The 24,737-nt window shown below is 33.2% G+C and overlaps 1 protein-coding gene across 1 annotated transcript; it reads left to right on the forward strand.

Annotated features, from left to right (window-relative positions):
• The first annotated feature begins 2,266 nt into the window (after positions 1 to 2,266).
• Positions 2,267 to 22,381, forward strand: LOC131039381 (uncharacterized). The gene is made up of 9 exons (XM_059207572.1): positions 2,267 to 2,422; positions 4,144 to 4,195; positions 8,614 to 8,665; positions 15,570 to 15,677; positions 16,120 to 16,217; positions 16,323 to 16,397; positions 16,572 to 16,645; positions 17,989 to 18,051; positions 22,156 to 22,381. The coding sequence occupies exons 5-9, from the start codon at positions 16,156 to 16,158 to the stop codon at positions 22,173 to 22,175; spliced, it is 294 nt and encodes a 97-aa protein (XP_059063555.1). The 5' UTR covers positions 2,267 to 2,422; positions 4,144 to 4,195; positions 8,614 to 8,665; positions 15,570 to 15,677; positions 16,120 to 16,155; the 3' UTR covers positions 22,176 to 22,381.
• Positions 22,382 to 24,737: the final 2,356 nt, after the last annotated feature.

The raw sequence follows: 24,737 nt of genomic DNA on the forward strand, positions 1-24,737 counted from the left end.
TGAAAGTCTAATTTATGCAACAAAACATAACTAAAAAAGGGAAGTGAGAAGTATGGGCTCAAATACTCCACAAAAAAAAATTTCACAATATTTAAGATACTCAAATTTTGATTGTGTAGGTGAATTAGATGGTAAACCCACACTAGTTGGGAAAACTAGTGTTAGCCCTAACCTTTATAGAAATAATAGGTTTCATTAACTATTGGCTAATAGATATTCTAAGAAAAGCACTTGACTAAAGGTAGTTTAAGAAATTAAATGTTTGGTTTAACTATAACCCTTTTATTTTTTGGTTGCTAGTTAAAACTGATCTTTTTTATGCTTTAAATATTAGTTATAAAATTATATTTCACTAATTATCTCAACTTAACATCTTAAAAAAAATAAAAAAATAAAAAATAAAAAAGTAAAATATTAATAGATATCTTCACATAAAATTCATTACAAAGATTTCTCGATTTTTTTTTTCTAAGAACATTAGGCCCCACTCATAAAGCACAATGCTTAAAGAATTACATAAACCTGAAACAACTTTTGTAAATTATAATATCTTATATGACATAGATGAACGAAATGAAGTATGGATATGCTTTGTATGAGCATTGTAACGCTGAAACACAATTGATATCCATATTTACTTCAATGTCCATATCGCTGAAACTCCCAATTGGTCGTATCTAAAGGATAGACGGGAGTTCTCTTTAACCACCTGCTTATGCAGTGAAAGTGGAAGGCCTGGTTGCATGTTCCCAATTCAACAATACATTCTTCACTGCCGGAACTAGGTTAATTGGACTGACACTCAATGCAGAGGTCCATGATACGGTTTCTACAGATACAACAGTATTCGAAGCCATTCATTTCGCTGCCTTCAGTACACCAGGGATTAGCAAAGACAGAGCATAATTCATTTGGATAACATGGGGAAGGCTGTAGCATGGGCCGTGCTGATCTCCTTTAAATATACCCAAATTCAGCTGCCCCAAATTACATGACTTCGAAGGGATACTTGATTCATAACCGAAGGTTTAAGGTTTAGGGCCTTTCGTTGAAGCGTTGTACTTAAGACAGAATCGTTTTATGAATAAAGGAAACACCAGCAAGTGCACACCAATCATTTAGAATAAATTACAAAGATTAATTTTTAAAAAAAAAGATACTTCGCCTGTCTATTGTGGCATATACGAAAATCTATATTGTGCCCTATACGAAAACCTTCACCTACTCGAATTGAATTCACAGCTCTCTGAACGGTGGTGTAATAACGCTGTCATTTGGGGATCGGAAAAACAATTTTGACTTGGAACGATACGAAAATCTATATTGTGGCCTATACGAAAATCTTAACCTACTAGAATTCAATTCACAGCGATCTGAACGGTGGTGTAATAACACTGTCATTTGGGGATCGAAAAAACAATTCTGACTTGGAACGATAACGTTTCAACGGTTAGGGTTTAGGGCCTTTCGTTGAAGCGTTGTCGTTCCAAGTCAAATTTGATGTTCCGATCCCATCGTCGATGAAGGAAACAAATAGCTTATTCGATGGAATCTTCACCTTCTCCATGCAAGTACACACCAATCATATATTCTGGCACGTATGGAAATCGTCACCCGCCGGCTCTTCCCACGCGCTCTGAATACTCCATCCTGAGCCACATCTGTATACTCCTCAGGAGGGTCATTTGGAGCAGTCTAATCCTATACATAATGTCCTTTGAAGGACTACTCAAGGCATAACTGGCAGCGAAAGGAATGGCTTCGAATATCATTTGGGGCAGCTGTCGTTGGGTATATTTGGAAGAGGATCAACACGGCCCATGCTACATTTACAACGAGCATTCGGTTTTTCGAAACTACCTAACCCAACATAAAACGGAAAAGGAAGGTCGAGACGCTTATTAGATTATTAGTCCCTGCTTTAAGCAGGGAACTATATGTTTTCATGCAACTCAATTAGTTTGTCAAATGAAATCAAAAATATTTATTTAATTCTAAAGTTTTCTAAAGTTTTAAGTATGATTCTTTTGATTTTTTTTATTTTTCAAATTATTTTAAATTTTTTCCTAAAAACATTATTGGCTGATAGAATTTTCCTGGGGGCTTAAATAAATTTTCAATAACAAAAAATATAGAAATTAGTTTGCACTGTGTACAATTTCATTAATGCTATTTACTTATTTCTTAAATGCGCTGTACATTTCATTAATTTTTTAGATTAAAAACAAAGTAAATTTCATTAAAGGCTATTGAATGCAGAATTTAGTTGACGAAAAGACTCTGGCTGCCTTCGCATCGAATAGTTACTGAGGTTCATTGCTTCTACAATTTTGTTGCATTCTCATTTGGCAGGGGTGAAAGATTTAAGGAAGCAGAACATTTTATTTGCGAAAAGTTTCCTAAGAAGACTGCATAAATCCAGGTATGATTTGTCAGCAATTCTTAGTTGCAGAAAGATACCATTATTTCTCTGTTTTTGTTAGTAAAAAATTTCATTATTTGTTTTTTAATTAAAACCCCTATTTTTTTATTGCTCAACTTCATTGTTATTACTAATGTGGGTATTTTCCAGAATCGCTGATTATTGCCTGAGACTTTCATTCATTTATTTGTTCACTGACAGGGGTTTTAGAGAACAGTATCCAGACTTTTTTGCAGGAGCTTTGTTTACTGTGACTTAATTTGAAGAATTTTCATTTAGCTTCATTTTCATTTTCAAGAATTTTGGCTCTATGGCCAATGCATAGGCTAAGGCTACTGATATCCTTCTGCACAGACACTTTGTCCTGCATGTCGTCCTTGTGTTGAGAAAAATTCTCCTTACAAAATCATAGATTTATCGCTCGAAATGAAGCAGAAGAGGGGAAATGTTTTTCTTTTTATATTCCGTTGTCCACAAAATTCGCCACAACAATGGCAGCAATTTGAGTCGTTTCTGTAATGCATATGATTTTTTTAATCCAGCAAATCAACATCAGATTGGACAGTTTTGTTGTCCACTTGCATTAGGGATTTTTTAAGTCTGCACACCACTACAGACTGGTCTTGTTACCCATCAACTACTCTTTGATCCCAACAAACAATTTCGAGGGGCAAACCATCCTCCCACCAAGTCAGCCATTCGCCTATCAAATATTTGTAGGGAAAATTCTATAATCCTATTCAATTTGACCCTTCCATTGGTGTGCACTTAATAGGCTAAAGCTCGGGACTCTTTTTTGCAAATGTAGATAGAAATCTGCATAATACCAATTCCATTCTTATTTCCCCGCAACTGGTAGGGGTTTCACCTTCAAGGCTGTTTGTGCAGTTGCAACAAATAACTCAGACAAAATTTGTGTGTATATTACAACCATTGCATTTCATGGCAGTTACAAAACCTGGGCATTCTCCATTTTTTCCGTTTGCATAATAGTATTACAGTATCAGCATGGCCTGTAGCCTTCTTACATTGCTTACTGGTGCACGGCGCCTATCCTATGCATTCCCTGTTTATTTTTCAAATTCATTTTGTACTGACATTTTGCATTTCTAATTGAATTTGAGGTCTTGTATCGAATATTGAATGAAGTATTCTTTAAATGAAATCCATGTGAATTTGATAGGGATAATAGCTATCCTTGTTAAATGGAATCATAGGATTATAAATTTATAAATTTAAGCAGAATACAAGGAACTAGGGTTCATTTAGATTGAAGTTGTGTAATTATTTTGCAAGTGGGTATGATAAAAAATTCACAATGGAGTAAAGTGGATTCCTGAATCTTAATCTTTTTCCTTTTTCCTTTTTCCAGTTGGCTAAAACTTGAGTGAGCATACATCTGGTTTTATCATTCATGGAGTTTGATAGGGATATTCAGTATTTTAATAGTTTTATTTTGCAACGCTTTTTGAATGGATTTGGGGGCATATAAATTTTAGCAGAATATAGGGAAACTGGGGTTCACTTTTCTTGAAGTTGTGTTATTTTTTTTTTCTTTATTATTAGACAAGTGGGTTGGGTAAGAAACACTCAATAGAGAAAATGGATTCCCAAACTCAGCTTTTCTTCTTTTTATTTCAAGCATTGTGAATTTTTCCATTCTTAGTAAAGGATAATATTATGATATGAATTGACAATATAAGTGTGTTTTTGTCTTGCAGGGTATCCTTTGCACAACACAGTCTTACCAATTTCACATGCTTACTGCTCAAGGTAGGTAACTATTTCTTAAAGTTGTTTCTTTTGATTTGTTCTTCAAACATATATACCAAAATATTAGGCTTTGGTTGTTTTTCCATCTAGCCTAGGTAATAATTCACTGAGATGGAGTTTATTCATCTGTAAATCTTAGAGTTCTTGTATTCTGTAAGAGAGAGAGATTGTTGAACAAGTGTAGTGTAATTCTTTTAATTTTAATAAAGAAATAGATACAGTTTTTAAAGTGATATTTGAATAATAGTAAATTTCTCTGTCTTTTGAAATTACCTTAAGGTCATATCTTTGCTTCTACCAGTGTTGATAAGTTACAGAGATGTAGTTTTCCATGCTAATTAAATAGGTGATGTGACACTTCTGAGGTATCAATAATAGTACACAATAGTTTTCTCCCTCAAAGATAGTTCAATATTAATGTGAAGCTCCTCAACATTTAAAGTTGTTTGAAGACAATAACAATACACAATGGTTTGCTCTCTCAAAGATAGTTTAATATTAATGTGAAGCTCTTCAACATTTAAAGATGCTTGAAGACAATTGTAGGCTTCAGATAGCTCATCTTGTAGTTTACTCTAGTTCATTTCATGTCATGTTGCTTCCTTTGCCAAGTTAATTGGTTTAGATAAGAAACATTTTCTTATTTATCTTTTACCTTTTGCTACAATTTTCACCAATTGAATGATTTCATTCAATCAAGAGCATTAGCATAATTTCAATGTTCTTTTCCAAATAAAAGATAAGATATTACATAGTTGTTAGACCATGTATCCCAAATTAGATTTCTACGAAAATATGGTTTTCCTCCTTTGTAAGCATCGAAATCACCTTAAGGTTCCATACACAATAGAACACTGACTAGTTGTACGTGTTGGTAGTATACGTTTATTAGTTATACTTTTTATTTCTATGGCATTTGTATATAAATGTTGTCCCAAAAAATTGCAGCTTATTACTTATACTTTTTATATCTATGAGATCCCTGTATAAATGTTCTTTGCAGCTATGTGCACATTCCCATGCTAGATTTCCCTAGTAACTATTCTTAATTATTATAGGACCAGCAACCATTTAGAGAAATTCATGGGACATATTTAAAGTACATATTTGATGGTCTACATTCCATTTCTATTACTAGTTTAACCAAAAACCAAAAATTTTAATAGAAAAGAAGTTATTGTGATTTTTTGTTTTTGAAATGAAACCATGTGGTATTGATTTATGAGATTATTCAAGTCTTATGGCACTGTTTAAAAACTGCATCATTGATTTAGATTTTAAAGATAAATGCAATGTTCATGTCTACAACCTATTGCTCATATTTTAATCTTAGCAACTATGCTTTTAAAGTTAGTGTAAAAAATCCTTAACATTTAGGGGAACAAATGAAATCTAAGCAGTAAGCATTATTGATGTTCATGCCTATAATATAGTCTAGTTATTGTGATATATCTATTGCTTTTGAAATGAAATCAAATGGTATTGATTTATGAGATTATTGAAATCTTATGGTATTATTTGAAAAGTTCATAGTTAGCCAAATGAATTCCATCAAAATTTGAGGCTTGCGCAGTCTTTTACTATTGCCAGCTGCAGTGTTAATATATGTGTCATTGCACTGTGCGTTTGTTACTTTGTTGCATTCTCGTTTAGCAGGAGTGAGTGGAAGATTTAGAAAGGCAGAAAATCGTTTGCAGAAAGTTCCCAGAACAACACAAGCAGTTCCCAAAACAACACAAGCAGATGGTAGAAATCCAGGTATCATTTGCATTTGCTTTGAAGTTTCTTTGACATTTTTATCAGACCCATTTGTTTCACCGAGCACTAGCAGATATTATGCCCAAGTTCATAATTCTTTTACTTTTTCAATTCTATCAGTTGATCTCTGCTTTCTTATATCATCTCTTCTATATTCATGTTCGACCATTCTGCATACAAAAAGATTATGCCTAAAGACTTGAAATTTCCTAAGCCTATAATTAGTGAAAGCAATAGGGATTGTTAGGAAATGTACAAAGGTTTTGAGATACAACAATTATTTTGCCAAAAAGGATAGTAAAGAGATTTCCAAATGATTGTTTCTAGGCAAACTTCAAAACCCATCACAAGGACATATCATTTTAGAGAGAACAAAAATATCAAATCATTTTTAAAACCTAATATAATCCATGTATTAGCAAGGGCTAAAATCCTGCAAACACACTCTAATGTGAGAGCAAGTCGAGGCATTTTTTATGATGGTTTCTTGCCCTAGAGTTCCTGCACTTGCTATGCTTTGATCATCCTTCTCACATAATCTGAAAATCAAAAAGCTTTTAGTTACAAAACTTTTGGAGATATAAAATCTAAAACTTCGTTAAAATTCTCTTTTTTAAAGTGAAAATTCCATGGTTTCCACCTAAATGTTTCTACTAGCGGCGATGATTAAGAATTCTTTCCTTAATATAAACCCCATCTTCAATCATTGTATGCTCTCTTTGTTCAAATCGCCTAGTGACAACATGGGGACTACAAAAATACAACGTGAAAGTAAACAATCTCTCCAACTGGACAAAATCCACGATCCAAAAAATAATAGAAAACTAAGAAAGTACAAATCAATCCTCTTAGCTACTAAGGTAAATGGTAATAGCAATGGCAACATTGTGGACGCATAGACCCCAAAGTTAAGACATTTAAAAAACCCATATGAATTTAAACAAAACCCATTACAAGTTTAGTGTTGTTTCCTTGAATCCAGAAAATCCAAATTAAAAATGTTTAGCTATAAAATTTCTGAAAAACCCAATACCCAATATAGTGTTGTGTTGAACTGATTTTAATAGAACTGAAATCAACTCAGGAAAACCTACTCCTCAATGAACGATAGTTTGTTTTACTTACTATTTAAAGGATTCAATGTACAAGTCTCTTTGAACTCAATATCCATTTTAGCTTTTGAACGTTTTTCCTTCCCTATCTTGAATTTTGTAGTGTGTCAAAGGCAAATGAATGATGGTTCTTGTATTTACAGTATGCAAGATTTTTGTTTGTTCGGAGATATTCTATCCCTTGTCTTTGCTAAAATGTGTTTAGCTACATGGCAAGTGCACAACAATATACAAGACTGTGGCTTGAGCAAGAGTTTTGATTCGATATCTTTGGCTATAGGTATGATGATTGATCTACTTGTTTTAATTTATGCCTATATTAATATATTGGATTTCATAGTAAAGTGTTTGTAGAGCTTTTCCATTTCCTCATATGAATTTAGTTTCAAGAACTTTCCACTTATGCAATTAGCACAAAGACAAACAAAATCATCTATTTGCATGGCTATCACCGAGCATTTGTATAATCACTTTTCTTTTTTTTTTTTTCTGGTTACTGTTTCATATTCACAGACAATTAAAACATGCCCAAACTTGAATGCTACCTTTAATCAAGCTCCAAGGCCTTTTTGAAGAGAAATAATCAATTTTTATGTTTAATGATTGGATTATAGCTTATACCCCTTGACACAAACTGAATACAAGACAAAATATCATTAAAGTAATGTTCATGTATACAATGAACTCATGTATCTATTTTAACAGAACAAAAGAGCAATACATATGGTAATTGTTTAGCTGCTGCATTAAGTATTAGCAAAAGAAAATGTAGAATTATATGAAAAGATTATAGAATCCCTATTTCAATTATCTAGTTATTTTAGCTATATCCTTCATCATTGCAAGGCAACAATCTCTGCATTTTAGTCTTTGTCAACCTTGGCTATTTGTTGAGCATATCATGATGATGCTGATAAAAAAATAGTATTGCTAAATACTTTTTTTTTTGAATGGTTGCTCTACTCCTTACAATCATAATTGTCTTACACAATTTAAAGCATAAAATCTTGCTTTAGAACTTAAGAAATCATGCAACATATGTGGTTATCATTCTCAAACATTTGAATTCCACTTATATCTAAAATGATGCACACAAATCAAAGAATGCATAGTTTGATTGATAAAGCACAGTTAGTGAGGGTGATGGCACATTCTTTTATCACACCATCTACCAAACTTCAAATCATGTAAAGGGATTAGGCTGTTATTATCCATAGAGCAGATTATAATTTAATGTGGCAAAGTTTAGGTTATTTAGTGAAGTGCAATATGATTGATGAGTCTACTTTTAACATGTTTTTTGTATGAACTAGCAAAGTATGTTGAAAAAGAACTGTCTCACTAGCTAGAATAAAGATTGAATCAGAATTTTGAATGTTGAGAATCAACCCAAAAACAACACAAAATCCGTATTTTGATTTTGAACAGAATTATCTATAATACGTTTGAAATAATCTACATGAGATTTCTTGTACAGATTCCCGATCATAATTCATATTTAGTCAAAGTATGAGCTGTTTTCAATGTGGTTGTGGTTTTGTGTTGTAGGCTATCTTTTTCACGAGACAGTGTTCTAGCCTTGTTATGCTTACTGCTCAAGGTCAGTATTGGATTCTTAAAGGTGCTCTTTGTTCAGTTCTTCAAATATAATTGCATTCTTCTTCGTCTATATTAGATATTTCTAAGTTGATACCACTATAGATACAAATCTTCTTAGTCTAGGTCAGTAATCTAGTAAAATGCTTGTGAACACTAGTCTAAAGAAACATAATACATCAAAAAACCCAATTATAGTGGTATCAACCACTTATGATATCAATTGATCAAGCTCTAGACAACGTAAATTGTTTCCGAATTGATTCATTCAACTACATAGTTGGTGATTGCTTATTTGACACAGTCCATGTTTTGCTCCATTGTAAATATACACCTAATGAACTACGTAATGGTCTTGTCGATCATTTCTTACATTGTCTTCACAGTGGTTGTCCTGAAGCTTTGAGCTCTTTTGAGCATGAATTACATCCAACAATACTTTATGATTTGCATAATATACATGATAAAAATACATATCTACGTAGAATGAGGATTTCAGCAATAGAAATTAATGCCAATGGTGAGGTTGGACTTTGGGGTGACACATTTTGTGTAAAATGGTTAGCACGTTGGTTAAATATACCCATATGCATTTGGTCTATAACACACAAAAAAGCATATTTGCATTTCAATAGAGATGCATGTCATCCTACGATATCAATTCTTTTCCATGATACAAATCCAACCGCTGGACATTATGAACCTATCTTTTCAAGGATAAGCACATACAATTGCCTTCAAAGCATGCAATCACAATTGCATATTGCATGTAATGATTTTGACAATGCCTGGACTACAGTTGCAAATGCATTTGACAAACTTGAACTTTGTCGACTTGCTACAACTGCAACTCCATGTGGTGAAAGCATGTTTGCTGCTATTGCTTTACTAACTGATGAACGATTTGATGCAATTGCTTTACGACTGTATATGGCCCAATCTTTGACGAATGCATTGAAAGTGCAAGACAAATTTGCATTGACATGTGTTGACATGAATGAGAACCCTACTATAACAAAAAATAATTGTCTATTGCAATTGCAGCCACTCATTTCTAAGATCGGAATACCACATGCAGAAAGCAAACTTGAAGGTTCTGAATTTTGTTTATTATGGCTTTCACACATATTTCATGCAACTATACATGTATGGAAAGCAAGTGAACAACCCAAGGCCAAAGTATATTGTAATTGCACAAAACCGAAAAAAAGCATAAACTTGATTTGCTTTCAACACAACTCATGTCATTGTCATTATGAACCACTTTACAAAAAACAACAACTAATAGCTAATATGCATATAAGGCAACCTATTTTGGTAGAACTCAGTGCAACCGCACCTGCATCTACACTACCTTCTACATTTCAAAAAAACCTAGACTTGTTACCAATTGTACCAAATTTTGAACCAAGTAATCATGGTGAACAGAATTTGACTGGTTCACAAAATGTTGCAACAAACAATACAACTACTTTGCCTATGACAAGCTCACCAGCCCACAGAACTACATCTTTACGTAGTGCAAATTTCAAAGCCACTCGCTCATTGCGATGTCACAAAGCTGCAATACATAATAAAGATTCACCAAAACAAGACATAGCCAACAAACAAATGGTTGGAATAATAGACATTGCAAATCAGATAAGCACAAAGCCTCAAACAATTACAAATTTTCCTACAACAAAATTGAAAGAGACTTGTTCATTACGATGCCTCAAAGCTTCAATCCGTGCTAAAGATAAGCAACAAAATAATAGAGGCAATGCAATCCAAAAATCCATCAATAGATACTTGCAAACCATTAATGATACGCCAACACAACCATGTATGCTTTGTGAAATGCTGCATTTTCATAAAAACATCCGCAAAGCTGACAATGCATTTGTCAATGCTTTCTCTTTACTTTCCATTACAACCAAAGACAAAAGAATTGCAATAGGGCAGCCCATTTGCAAACAATGTACAAAAACAACTTTTTCTGGCAAAGTCCCTTCTTTCGCTGCATCATGCAAGATAAGACGAAATGAACAAATAGACATTGTCCATCGATTGACTTCTTTAGAAGAAAGACTTGTCTCTTTGCGTATTGCATTTGCACAAATTAGACAATTAGGATATAAAAGAGCACAATATGGCTTGAACGGTACAATCATCAATGTTCCAGTAGATTTTGATAAGGTCCAACAAGCATTGCCTAGAAAAATAGATGAAACTACAACAATAGCAGTCAAATTGAAACGAAAACTAGAGTATGAAAATGCATATTTACAAGGAAATGTTAGACCTACTTGTGTAATGAATGCTTTAACAAGATTATCAAAAACACCACTGTATATAAAAGAGCATATCTCCATAAATAAAGATTGGGAAGCTCTATTTGGAAACAAAAAGGAACACATGTGCATAGATATTGAAATAGAAATAGATATGAACAATGACAAAACTGAACAAGATGAAGAGCCTATAACTGAATCTCTAGTACATTGGTTCAATGACCCGCATTCAATCAAAGACCTTGATACAACTATTATTGAAATTGCACCGTCAGAAGGCTTTAAGCCTCTTGGTATTTTTCAAGACACTTACTCTGAAGAAATGAACTTCCCAACTTTATTCTATGGATCTGCATGACCAATTGACATTACAAAAAATCTATCCTTTCAAAAAATAGCAAAATGGGAGCTCATGCATAAAGACAATGACTTTGCTACACACATAACGAATATTTTCTTTAAAGCCATCAAAATTATTATACAACAAATATCTTCATTACAATGGGTGTGCATAAGAAAATCTGAATTAAAAGGTAGAAAGTTGCTTGCAAAAGATGTGTGTAGTCCAACAAATTTAGAAAAAATACTAAGATCTCCGTTAGGCTTTAGATCATTAAGAAGTATTCGCACATCTCCATTTAGAAAACACAAGGAAAAATGTTTTTGCAATGATAAGACAATTAGGACCTCCAACTTTTTTTGTAACATTAACAATCGCAGAACACTTTTGGGAGCCACTATGCAAAGAATTACAACATATATCTACTAACAAACAGAAAGAACACAATGAAACTATAGAAGATAGAGACTTAGACTTTCAAATTATAAAAAATCCAGTTCTTTGTAGTCGATATTTCAATCATAAGGTCAATGCATTCTGCAAAATGATGCTAGAAAATGATGAGCTATTTGGCAGAGTATTGGACTATTTTTTTGTCATAGAATTCAAAAATCGAGGAAATGAACATGTACACTTTATGCTATGGGTCAGAGATGCACCTATATATGGAAATTGCAAAAACATTGAAATAGAAAACTTTGTGGACAAGTACATTTCATCTGATTCTTCATTGCTCAATGCAAATCTTGTCAAAATGCAAACACATCATCACACAAAGACTTGTAAAAAATACAAAAACTCTAATTGTCACTTTAGTTTTCCTTTACCTCCCATGAAAAGAACAACAATACTAGAGCCGTTACATTTTGCTGATACTGCAACCAAAGATGCAGCAAGAAACTTCTTCAAGCAATTAGAAAATAAACACTATACAAAAGAAATTACATTTGACAATTTCTTGGACGAATTCAAAATGGATGAAGCAAACTACATTGCAATGCTACAATCAACATTGTCAAGGAAAATTGTCATGCTAAAACAACACCCAGCTGATATTTGGATAAATGCTTTTGCAAAACAAGTGCCAACTTTATGGTATACAAATACAGACACACAATTCATATTAGATGCATATGCTGCTGCATCTTTTTGTAGTTCATATATGACAAAACAAGATAGAACATTTTCCCTTGCATTTCGCCAAGTGCGAGAACAATGTACATATGCTTATGATGAAAAGACCCATATCATACGAAAACTGGGCAATGCATTGCTTAATTATCAACAAATGTCTAGCCGCCAAGCTGTTCACATTGTTTTGTCATTGCCATTGCGCAAATGTTCAAGGAAAACCGTTTTTATCAATACTGCGCCATTAGAAAGTAGAGTTTACATGTTAAAAAGCCCTAAGCTATTAGCAAAGGAACAAGATAATTCTGAAAACATAATGTATGCATCTGCAATAGAAAAATACACACAACGCCCAAAAGCTTTTGACAAATTATCACTAGCTGAATATACAGCGTTCGACTCTACCAACATAACAAAGGCAAAAAAAAGAAATAAACCACATATCATACACTATGTAAAATACAATCCACATCTTGATCATGAGAATTATTGTAGAGAAAAACTTATGTTATATGTACCTTTTCGAATTAGTGAAGAAACATTATTGGTTGGTCATAAAACATGGAGTGCAGCATTCAATGCAAACAAAACACAAATTGCAGAGATCGAAAAAATGTTTACAGCACAAATTGATTATAGATGGGGTGACATTGAAAAAGCTGCCACAGAAGCTGATATTGAAAAGTATCCAATAATACATTTTGAAGATGATACTTACCAAAACGTAGATAAAAATGAAATAGAGAAATATGACATCATAATTGACCTTAAGCATACAAGAAACACAAAATCCACACATAGTGCTTGCAACTCATTGTTTGCAGAAATAGCTCATCCATTTTTGCTGAGTAATGAAGAATATTTTAGTTTACGAAGGCAATTGAACAAAGAACAACAATCAATATTGAAGGACATGCTAATGACAAAGAGACTTGCACCCCAAAAACCAATATACTTACTCTTGACAGGCGGGGCTGGCACAGGCAAAACCTTTACAGCTAAAGTACTCTTTCAAGCAATGATTCATTTTTATGATAAGCAACTAGATAGTGACCCACTCAAACCTAAAGGCATTATTGTTGCTTCAACAGGAAAAGCTGCGTTTAATGTAGGTGGAAACACTGCTCATTCCATTTTCCATTTGCCATGCAATTCTTCAAAAATGCTACCTTTGGACTCAAACACACTTGATAGCTTAAGCAAAAAGCTTGACCAACTTCAGATTCTACTTATTGATGAAACCTCGCTCATTGGCTCGACAATGCTATACAATATTGATAGAAGACTTCGTCAGATCAAACACACACCAACAAAACCCTTTGGCAATGTCGATATCATATTTTGTGGTGACTTCTACCAAGCACAACCTGTATGTGACACTTGGATATTTGAAGAGCCAAGAATAAATAATGAGAAAATCCCATACACATTTTGAATTGATGAAGTCACATGCTTTGAACTGCAAACTGTAGTTAGATAAACAAATGAACATTTCATTTCCATACTCAATCGCACTAGGACTTCTCAACAAACTGACCAAGACATCTGCTATTTAAATACAACATGCTACAAACCACCACCCAATGATCCAAGATTCCCATATTTGTTCCAGAGAAATTCAGCTGTTGATGAGCACAACAAAAAAATGTTGAATTACTTGCCTACGAAGCTCTATGTGTTAGATGCTATTGATAAAAAGGATACACCCATTGACAATATGCATTATCAAAATGAAAAGTCATCACTACCTACCACAATCTATGTAAAACCAGGAATTTTGGTTGAGCTAATTGCTGGCAACCTTGATACACAAGATGGTCTAGTCAATGGTGCTGATGGGATTTTCCAATTACACACAACTGAGAAAGAAGAAATTGTCTGGATTCAATTTATTGACCCCACAATTGGAAAGTTGCGTCACCAAAGAATGCAAACCCTATATACAATTGGTGTTTTGCCTTCTTGGACACCAATAACAAGAATTGCTAGAAAAGTCAAAACACCTACAAAAAAAGTCACTCGAATGCAATTTCCTTTCCAACTAGCATGTGCAAGAACCATTCATAGAGCACAAGGCCTAACAATGGATGCACTTGCTTTTGACCCTTGCAAAGTATATCAACATGGTCTTGCATACACTGCATTATCACATGTAAGGAACATTGAATCATTGTACTTGATTCACAAATTGCAACACCAAAATTTCAAAGTGTCACAAAAGGTGGACAATGAGATGGAACGCCTTTGAACACAAGCACAATGGAAACTACAATACAACCTTTGTTCTACATCATCAAACCATTTTATTCTATGCTCATTGAATACACGAAGCTTTGCACTCCATGCACGAGAAATAGCCCATGACCATGATTTGCTTAGTGCAACTATACTATGCTTACAAGAAACAAGAGACAAGACTCTTGAACATCTTACATTGCTCAATAAAAAATACAAATGCTATCCTTCATTTGCTATTCATGGCCTATTAACATGTTGCACAAAAATAACCACATTACAAAAAATTGAAACATTCGCCACAAAGCACTTGGAATCAATAACAACTGACTTGTTGTACTTTGGCACTATTTTACAAATCACAAATCTCTATTTAACACCAGTTGCACCAATTAATGAGCTACTCAATCTAATTGAAGAAATTATCAAGTCACAACCATCCAATTGCAAATTGATTATTGTTGGAGACTTCAACATTGATATGCTAAATTCAACAAAAACAAAAACAATACTACTTGAATTTATGCAACAACACAAACTGTCATTCGTTATTGACAAGCCAACAACGCATGCAAACAGTTTATTAGATCACTTTTGGATAGGCAATATTGATATTTCACTTGTACACTTCACTATATTGGATACATATTGGACAAACCACTTTGCAATAGTTCTACAACTACAACTATAACACTCAAAATTCTAAATTGCTATTACATCTTACCCAATACCTTCAGCAATCAATCACAATTACTTAATATAGCATACAAGTTCATTTAAAAACTCTCTATTGCTTTAAAAATTGTTCAATCTTTAGAAATACACAATAATTGGCTACTATTCAACCTACTAAATGCTAGCTAAAAGACATATTTAACATTTCTTCAGTTTATTGTCAAGTTCTAAAATGTGCTTTCGACTAATTGCAGATTAAGCAAAACAAAATAGTGTTTTACCTATTTTGCACATCTGGAACTTGTATCAAGGTCAACAAAAAGCCATTATCAAAAGCAACAATTATCTAAACTCCAATTCTGGTAAGTTACAATTAACCCCTCTAATTGGTAATTATTCTTCTTTTTATCCAATTGCTTATTGACTTTATACATGAAACCTTTACATGTACTTGTACATGTTAGATTTCCAATTAATATGCAGTTGTCTTTAGAACACAATTTACTAGTCTTTTTTATATAAACCTTAACTACGAAATAATTGTCTAAGACTCGAATGGAATATTAGCTCAGTCTATCAACCAACTCAGATCAAAACTTACAATACAACAACCTAGCTACTATTCAAGAAAATTGAATATTTAAAAGGATACATAAAATACATCAAATAGTTACCTAACTCTACTATCAAAGATTAGCTAAGTACATGAAATAATAGTATGCATTTTGTATGTCTTTGTTTAACTCTTCGTCTTCAAACAATTACATCTTTTTGTATTAATTTGCATTTGAAAATTTATTACAGCAACTTTTGCAAACGATAGCTTTTGCACAAGTCAAAATGGAAGACACAACATCTGACCACAACTTGTCATCAAAAAAACGCAAACAAAATGAAAATACGTATAGCCAATACACACTTATCTTTAATTATAGAGAAATATACTTTTGTTTTCTACTATACATTAACAATATGCATACTAAATCATCTCATGCATTGTTTTGAAGCTCACAAATAGCCTGTGACCAAAGCAACCCCCCTGACAATGCGACCAACTCAAACAACAACCAAGAACATAAAAGGCAAGTGTTCTCCTCAAATTCTAGAAATACATCTCTTATTTTTTTGTGAAATACATCACTCTCTCTTCTTCTTCTCACTATTATACTTCCAATTCTTCTCATCTCTCTATTCTAATTCTATTTACACATACTTCCACAACAATGTACATACTAAACTTGCTCATTTCATTACAGGTCAAAGTTGGAAAGCCCTCCTGCATCAAGTATAATTGAAATATGTACAACGCAATCTGCCATTGCTTTTGAAGGTGATGTACTAGTCGCATATGGCCCTGCTATCAAACAAAGCTCAACAAATGAACCAAAAGCACCAATTGCACATGTTGATCTCATTGACAGCCATGGACAAATGACTATAACAGTAAACATCAACAATAAGTTAATAGACACCTTTTTGCCCCAATTATTGCCTGGTGCAAGTGTGCGCTTAACAAAATTCACAGTGAAGAAAAAATCACAATATGAGAGAGGAGATGCTGATTACTGTATCTAGCTAACCACTAAAAAAACAATTGAAAGTATTGATAAAGTATGCAAGCAACAAAAGCTAACACCTGATACAACCATTTCGCAATTAATCCACTCACCAAACAACTATTCAATTGGAACACTAGCCGTCCTTGTAGCATCTCAAAATCAAGAACCAAACGGATTTCAACTACAAGTCAAAGATGGAGAATTGCCATCTGATGCAGCTACTGTAAGATATTTTCTCATAACATACTCTAATTTATATGCCTCGCAAATTATTCATATAATTAAGTATACTAACAAACAAATTTGTGTCTTTTGCAGCTAACAGTTCCAAAAGTCCATACCAATTCCTATGCCACCTTGGAAAGGCTCCTGACTTCAGCAAGACCACCACTTCTTCTCCTAAAAAATGTTGTCCGCGGCAGCACAAGAGGAACAAGTGACATTAGATCAAGTCTATCCACCTACATTGATGAATTGAATGACGAATACACCAAAGGTTTTTTGCAAACACTTGCTTCCTCCAATTTGCAGGTAACCAACTAAAACACTCATTAGTTAGAACACTACAATTATTCTCATTCACTAAATTCCAAAAGCATTTAACACTTCCATTACAATCTTTCTTCCAATGACAGGTTGCTGGAACATTGAAAACAAAAAACGTGTACCTACCACCATACCAGCCACTTTGTAACTTGTGCCACAGCATAGTTTCTGGAGCTCACTTGTCAGCCAACAACATTGCTCACTACACCACATGCACATCAACCACGACTTTTGCATACCAACACTACTTGCAATGCACAATTGAAACTGAAGATGGAACTATTAACTACAATTTACACACCAAACTCTTGCAACAAAACTTTCCTGAGCTCACAAAAATAACATTTGAAAATTATAAACAAAACATATCTGCAGCTATCTACCTCATGCGCAAGTTCGAGATACGAGGAACATTCACAATTTCCATGAACAATTCCATCATTGCCATTGCACAAGAAGCGAGCAATGTAATTTTATGAAAACCACTCTTCTGCATTGCTACAATCTAAAACCATTATTTATTACAACTAATCCTAACACTGACCTAATTGTTTTGTGTAAATTGCAGAGTGTATAAAAGCACCATGCCATTTTCAAGAAGATTTTGCTTCACTTCACACTACTCCTCAAGGTAATGCCAATTATCCCCATTTCTATGCTTGTTCTTTTTATTATATTTAGTTTAAGGCTAAAAGTAAAATATGTATATATTTATAACTTTTGTACTTTTCTCTAACATTACTGCCTTATATACTTATAATGAAGAATTTTTTTCCTATAACTTTGTATGGTTTTAGCCAAATCGTATCCAACCCCTGACAATTGAAACAAGCCCATGTAATTTGTAATACCTGAGTGATCCAAAAACTCAAAATTCTAGTCAAATCTTTTCTAGTTGGATCATGAGGACGTAGCCATTGGCAGAGATAGGTGTAGGTTGTCCAAAGGTGATTTATCTTTTTGTCCTGTAGAAGAGCTGTTGTAATTGCAGATTCTGGCTTTAGAACCATTTGTATTTCCCTTGTGTTGTTTGTTAGTGCCTCTCTTTATTGATAGTATAGTTCTAGCTATAGCATTTTGCACTTTTAAAAGTTTATGGATGCATTGTAAAAACTGGGTTTTATTTCCAAAGGTAGGCCCCTATAGAAAATCCAACCATAAAATCATGAAAAAAAAATCAAATTGAGATGGCATTTTTAGTTCACTCTTAATTTATGGTTTCATTCTTTGATTGCTTCAGTTAGTTTCTAATTTGCAATTAGCCTTAATTTCAATTTTTAGATTTCTTAAACTTTCATTCAGCTTATATTAGATTTTTAACCAAAGTTACCAGAAAATTTCATTAACAAGCATGGAGCTTGGTGACTACATTTTTCTATAACATAGCGATATCCTTATTCATTTACTGGCCTGCCCTAATTTGATCCGCATCCTTGCAACAGTACCCATACACCCATGTCTACAAGGAACTATGATTTTAACTAATTGATTTAGTTTAGCTATATGGTGAGCTGTTTTTATTAGTGAAAACTCATTAGCTAGTTTGTTAGATTTAACTCTTAGTTTAGTTTTGGCTCGTCATTATTGATTTCTTAATCATTTTTTTGTTAGCTGCAGTTCATACTTTTTAGTCATCTAGATTATATTTTTGTTCTACAGTCCTCTTTAAGTTCATTTGCTAATTCCTTGAACGGCAGTGAACTTAATAATTACAATTGTTATAGCAGTTTTTGCAATTCATTTTTTGTGGTTATTTCACAAGTACAAGTGTCTAATATCTCTCACTTTCATAACTTGGTTGCAGTTTGGTTAAGTTTTCATTTTGAAAAACACTTTCGACTTGCTACACATTTATGTTCTAAAGACTCAATAATCTTTGTCTTTGAGTTTTACATGCTAAGAGAACATTGCAGTTTGAAAACAACTAAAATTGCATTTTAGAGATAAAATTCAAGATTTTGTCGTATGTTAATGGGTTCCTTTTGAACTTATGCATTTGTTACCCAGACTTCATAAATCAAACCAATCTAACTTAGCTTCCCTTTCTCATGTTTAAATGTGAAGTTCTGTGCATTCATGATTAGTCTAGTATGATTCTAACCTGACCTCGAGATAGGTAAAAGAGTTAATACCATTGACCGCAACATTTTTCACAATCAACACATGTGCATATGTCCCCACTCCTCAGTAGCTATTCATATTGTTTCAACGGTTTCAGGGGAACACACAGGCATCCACTTTTCGCATCCCTGACTTACCCCAAAAACCGGAGTCAATGCAGCACATGTTTATTCAAGCAAGGTGAAGTTGATTTGTATCAGCCTTAGCAGCCGCAATCATCCTTCTCTTCTTTCTTTACTATATACTTTTGCAAGAGAATACAAACCAATAAGATGATAAGCAACTTGTTCAGTGCCCAAGACACACACCAAATAACGGAGAGACTATAAAATTAATCAGGTGTCAAACAACAAGTAAAATTACATAAGATATAGAAAAACAAAAATACAGGAATTCCCTTCCTTAAGCAAGGATGTAGTGGAAATAGACACATGGAAAGATTCTCTAACCAAAAAAGGAATTTTCATTGCGATACTTGCCTTATATTGAAATCTGTCTGAGTTAGAATAGCCTCCCTTCCCCCAATCATTAGCAATGGACAACTATGCTTCCATTTTTGTAGCCTCTGCCTCAGCTCTTGCTTCTTCAGCAATCTGTAGTGCGGCCACAGCTCATGCTGCAGCCAACTCAGTAGTTATTTCAGCATCCCTTGCTCTCTCATTGGTTACTGGGAAGTCCTCCTCTATGCTGCTTTTAGCTTCACCAATTGAACCACTTTCAGCAGAATAAGGATCTGCATTCCTCATTTGTAATCGTTCCTCCAAAATTGCGGTCATATTCCAAGCTTGTTCATCACTTTTCCTGGCAACCACTGTTTCTGAATTTCTCCCAGTATTGCCTCGTTGTTTGATTCCAACTCGATGCCCAGTTTTTGTCTTTCCTATACTTAAACCTGGTTTGAAATGATGTATTCTGTTTGTAAAATCCGATTCCAAGGTCTGAATTACCTCATCCTCCTCCCCAAGTACTTGCATTGCGACAGCCTCAGCCAAAGCTGCACCCTCTTCATCAAGCCTCTTCTCTTGTTCCTTTCTCTTTTGTTTTTTCTGCTTCAGTTCTATCCTGATCGCAGTTGAATTTGCAACAGCCTTATCAAGATGCCATTTCTTTTTTACTTCTTGCTTTTGTTTGTCTCTTTCTTCCTTAGCCTGCTTCTTCTTTTCCTTCTTCGATGGCAAACCACTTGATGCAGAAGAGCTTTGCCCTGTTCGGGTAAAATTGTAGAACGTTTACAAATGAAATAATGTAGTCTAAAGACACTCAGACAATGCAACTAGAAAAGATTCTAACAACAGAAATACGCTTGAACTTTTTTAATTTAATCTTTATGTAATTACATGCGTTAAAAAGAATATCTGCTTGTTGTAAACTACTTACTGCTTGTATCTAGCATGTTCAGCTGATAACTTTTGAAGTTTCTAAACACCCTATAAGTTAGCTAAATGCATGTGGATCTTTAACAGCCAGACCCTGTTGCACTCTCTATAAAAGTGACTATTTCAGATGGTTTTTGTCCTCAAGAACTTGCTGTAGAAATATCTATGGGTTTTTGATCCAACTGCAAGGTGTGGTAGCAGCATCATTTTCAAAATGAAGTTTTTGTTTATAATTTTCAATGGTATGCTCTCGCTCCCTTGGTGCTTCTTATATTTTCTTTATCTATGATTTCCACAACCATATGTAATTAATCTATAATTAGTGCACCTAACAGGCAAATAACTTTCTAAACTGTCCAATGGAGGATAGCAAATTTTAGCAGCTTCTATATACTCTAAAAATTACAGCAACAACTAGTTATCAAAAAGAACACAACAAATAATTTTCCTGTTTATTGAAAGTTACAGATTCAGAACATTTGTCATGAAAATGGAACCTTATCAACACATTAGCTCACAACATAGAACCTGACAACAACACAACAAAAAAAAAGTAAAATTAAAACCTCTCAACTTCTCAACTACTAGCATGGACGCTAATTTGGAAGTCATTCCAAATTCAAGTGTCTGCCTAGTTGCTCTACACTGATTTTCTTTAGATTCTTTTCTCATCACCCAAACAGGGTATTGATCTTAAAAGATTTTTTCTTCTATTGATCTTACAAGATTTTTTCTTTCAATTTTTGGTTTTCTTCCTTTATTTCTAGTCCGATTTCTTTATGCTGGGCACAGCCAGTTCAACTTGCATTTCCACTTAGTTTTATAACTCAAGGAGTTTGTATTTCCTATTCTTACGGTTAACTATTATTCTGAAAATGAAAATAAATCTAATGATGTTCATGTGGAACATCACATATCTTCAGACTTATTTCCACACAGTTTTATTAGCTCCACCAAATGTGTAAATTCCCCACTGACATATTTTGCAAGATAGACACTTTTTAATTTCTGATTGTCTTTCTCTTCACTGTTCGTATTTACTTGCTTGGCTTGGCATTTAGTTGCATACTCATGCATTCTGTATCAGCATGTTTTACTGTCTTCTGTGCAAGCATTCTATCAATAAAGACTTTTGAATTCATTGTATCACAATCTTTGTATGCTTTCTTTATACTTGAAGAGTCTACATTTGCACATTTCATTTGCTAATTAACATCTTAATTTTGTTAATTTTGCAGGTTCCCAAATGAAAAATTAAAAACAATCAAAAGCTCCAAAGCAACACTTATTTTGTTTTGTAAATAACTAGTTAATTATCTTTCGCTACAAACATTCAATAATATGCTTAGTTTTTGTAAATATAAATCTTATGCACTCTCTACTTGTATAATAGTTTTGAAGACAAGTTCTTACAATACCACAACACGTTATCTTTTTCGCACTCAATATCAGCTATTAACTATTTTCAAAATCAATTTATATGAATAAAAAAAGTTTTACTCTCTCACTTATCTTTGTATGTTTTTTGCCTCGAAAACTGAGTGAAAATTTATTCTATAGTTTCCTATAGTTAACAGTAATTTATTTATTAAAATCAATTTCCTCTATCTTTTTAGATTTGTCCGATTGGCAGGTGTATATTTTCCTGGGTATTTTTTGTTTTATCTTCAAAATAAAAAAAATGACGAATCAAATGTGAGCAGAAAAAAATTGAGATGGTTTTCTAATGTCTTGTGCAAAAATATTTATCATCTACATTGCCAATTTCAAAAACATTGATATCTAGCGAAATCTCTTGTGAAATGCATATTATTAAATCCAAAGTACTGTGATAAATGCAAACTAATGTGAGTGTAAATATTAGAACAACTCATTGTCATTTAATGCATATCTTATCATATCTGGTCTCATTGAATGCAGTTTTAATGCATATTTTCTGCGATTGCATATTGTTCTGCTTGTTGATTATTTATGTTCAGAGCAACAGTATTAGTGTCTTCAGAGCCATTCAAAAGCAGTTTCAATAACAGTTTAAGTGAGATCAGAAAAATTGGTTAGTTTATTTTCTCTTTATGTCTAAAAGAAAAATTATTTCTTGCTTGTTTAATTGTACTAATTACTTTGCCTTACTTTTTTAAAAATATTTTTGTAAGCCCAAGCTACTGAATTGGAAAAATCCCCAAATGGACACTGGTTTTGTTTGTGTGATTTTTTTCACTATTTGTTCAGCAAACTTGAAATTGTTAATGCATTGTGATAGACAAGAACAAAATAAATAATTTTATTGTCATACTGAGAAACTTATTGTGGTTTCTCTTACTATTTGTTCCTATTGTAATGTATCTAAGTCCAGTCGGAAAACAGTACAACACTTATCTTATTTTGTTTTGTAAATAACTAGTTAATTATCTTTAGCTAGAAACATTCAATAATATGCTTGGTTTTTGTAAATATAAATCTTCTGCACTGTCTACTTGTATAACAGTTTTGAAGATGAGTTCTTAGAACACTACAACACATTATCTTTTTCGCATTCAATATCAGTTGTTAACTATTTTCAAAATTACTTAATTGTTTTTAACACTTCAATGCATTGCTAGCATGTTTTTAGCTAAAGGCAGGGACTCATGCTGTCTCACAGCTCTTGTTGTTATTTTGTTATCATTGTCATATCGTTACACTTATTACAATTGTAATTTATTTTACACTGATTTTATTGTTTTAGTTTGGAAATAATTATACCAAGCAAACGAGAGACATAACAAGACCATCTCACAAACACTAGTCGCATTAAATATATCTGCAATAAGCATCTTAAGGTTCATGTTATTTATGAATATTGGCTACAAGTTTAGAACCACTCAACTCCAAAGTGCATTGGCAACTTCCTTTTTAATTTTCCCACTATGAATATGTTTCATAATCAACCTTCCTCTCTTTAAGTCCATTCTAATAGTTTTAACGCATAACTGATCTGCAAACCAAATTCAAATTTCTCTTGTATAGAGATAGCCCCAAAGTATTGCTCATAAGAAAACATGACACAACTTAAATTTCACTTTTCTACTTTATAAAGATAACCCCAAATATTTTCCATTTTAAAATATTTGATTACCACTTCTTCCTAGAAAACCTCTACTTCAATTTCATGTCATCTCCCTCCTACTAGTAACTTCCTAGAAACTTTTATCTGGTTCCATTTTCCTCTAATTTTTACTCTTGTTTCCTTCAAAAGAATCCAAGATTCATGCTTTATTGTCCTCTTTTTGGTTATATTTATTTCTTGTGGTAATTGTATGATGTTAAATGAAAAAACCATAAGAAACCTTTGTTCTAAATCAATTAAAATACACTTGTATTCAAAATTAAGAAGACCAAACAAAAAAAATCTTACCTTCACTTACCAAGCACTAAGATCTCCTTTATTGACTAAATTTTTTTCTAAATATGAAAATATATCCTATTGGAAAGAATGGCTTTGAATAACATGGTTGATAATTGTAGTAATTGCAGAAATAACATCAAGGGCCTCTGCATTAAGTGTTAGGCCAATCAAATAAGCGAAGGATGTGGAACATGCAACCACACCTTCCATTCTTATTGCATATCAAGGTGGTTTGAGACAAATCATGTCTGTTCTTTAAATATGCTTGATTGTGATCTTCAGATGTATGAATGATGAAATAGTTAATGTATTTCAATATGTTTCATCCTTACAATGTGTAGCTTCCTAAAATTGCACGCCTTACAATTTCTGATCACATTTGGCTCTTTGCCTTAGTATTTATGCCCCTCGGTCTCATCAGAGACCCAATTATGC

This window comes from Cryptomeria japonica, chromosome 6 (assembly GCF_030272615.1).
Source record: "Cryptomeria japonica chromosome 6, Sugi_1.0, whole genome shotgun sequence".
Taxonomy (NCBI): domain Eukaryota; kingdom Viridiplantae; phylum Streptophyta; class Pinopsida; order Cupressales; family Cupressaceae; genus Cryptomeria; species Cryptomeria japonica.

Coding starts and splice junctions, on each gene's coding strand:
- LOC131039381 (XM_059207572.1), top strand. CDS start 16,156: ATGGAAGACACAACATCTGACCACAACTTGTCATCAAAAAAACGCAAA. Junction 16,646..17,988: donor ATCTGCCATTGCTTTTGAAG/GTGATGTACTAG, acceptor TGTAAATTGCAG/AGTGTATAAAAGCACCATGC. Junction 18,052..22,155: donor ACTTCACACTACTCCTCAAG/GTAATGCCAATT, acceptor TTAATTTTGCAG/GTTCCCAAATGAAAAATTAA.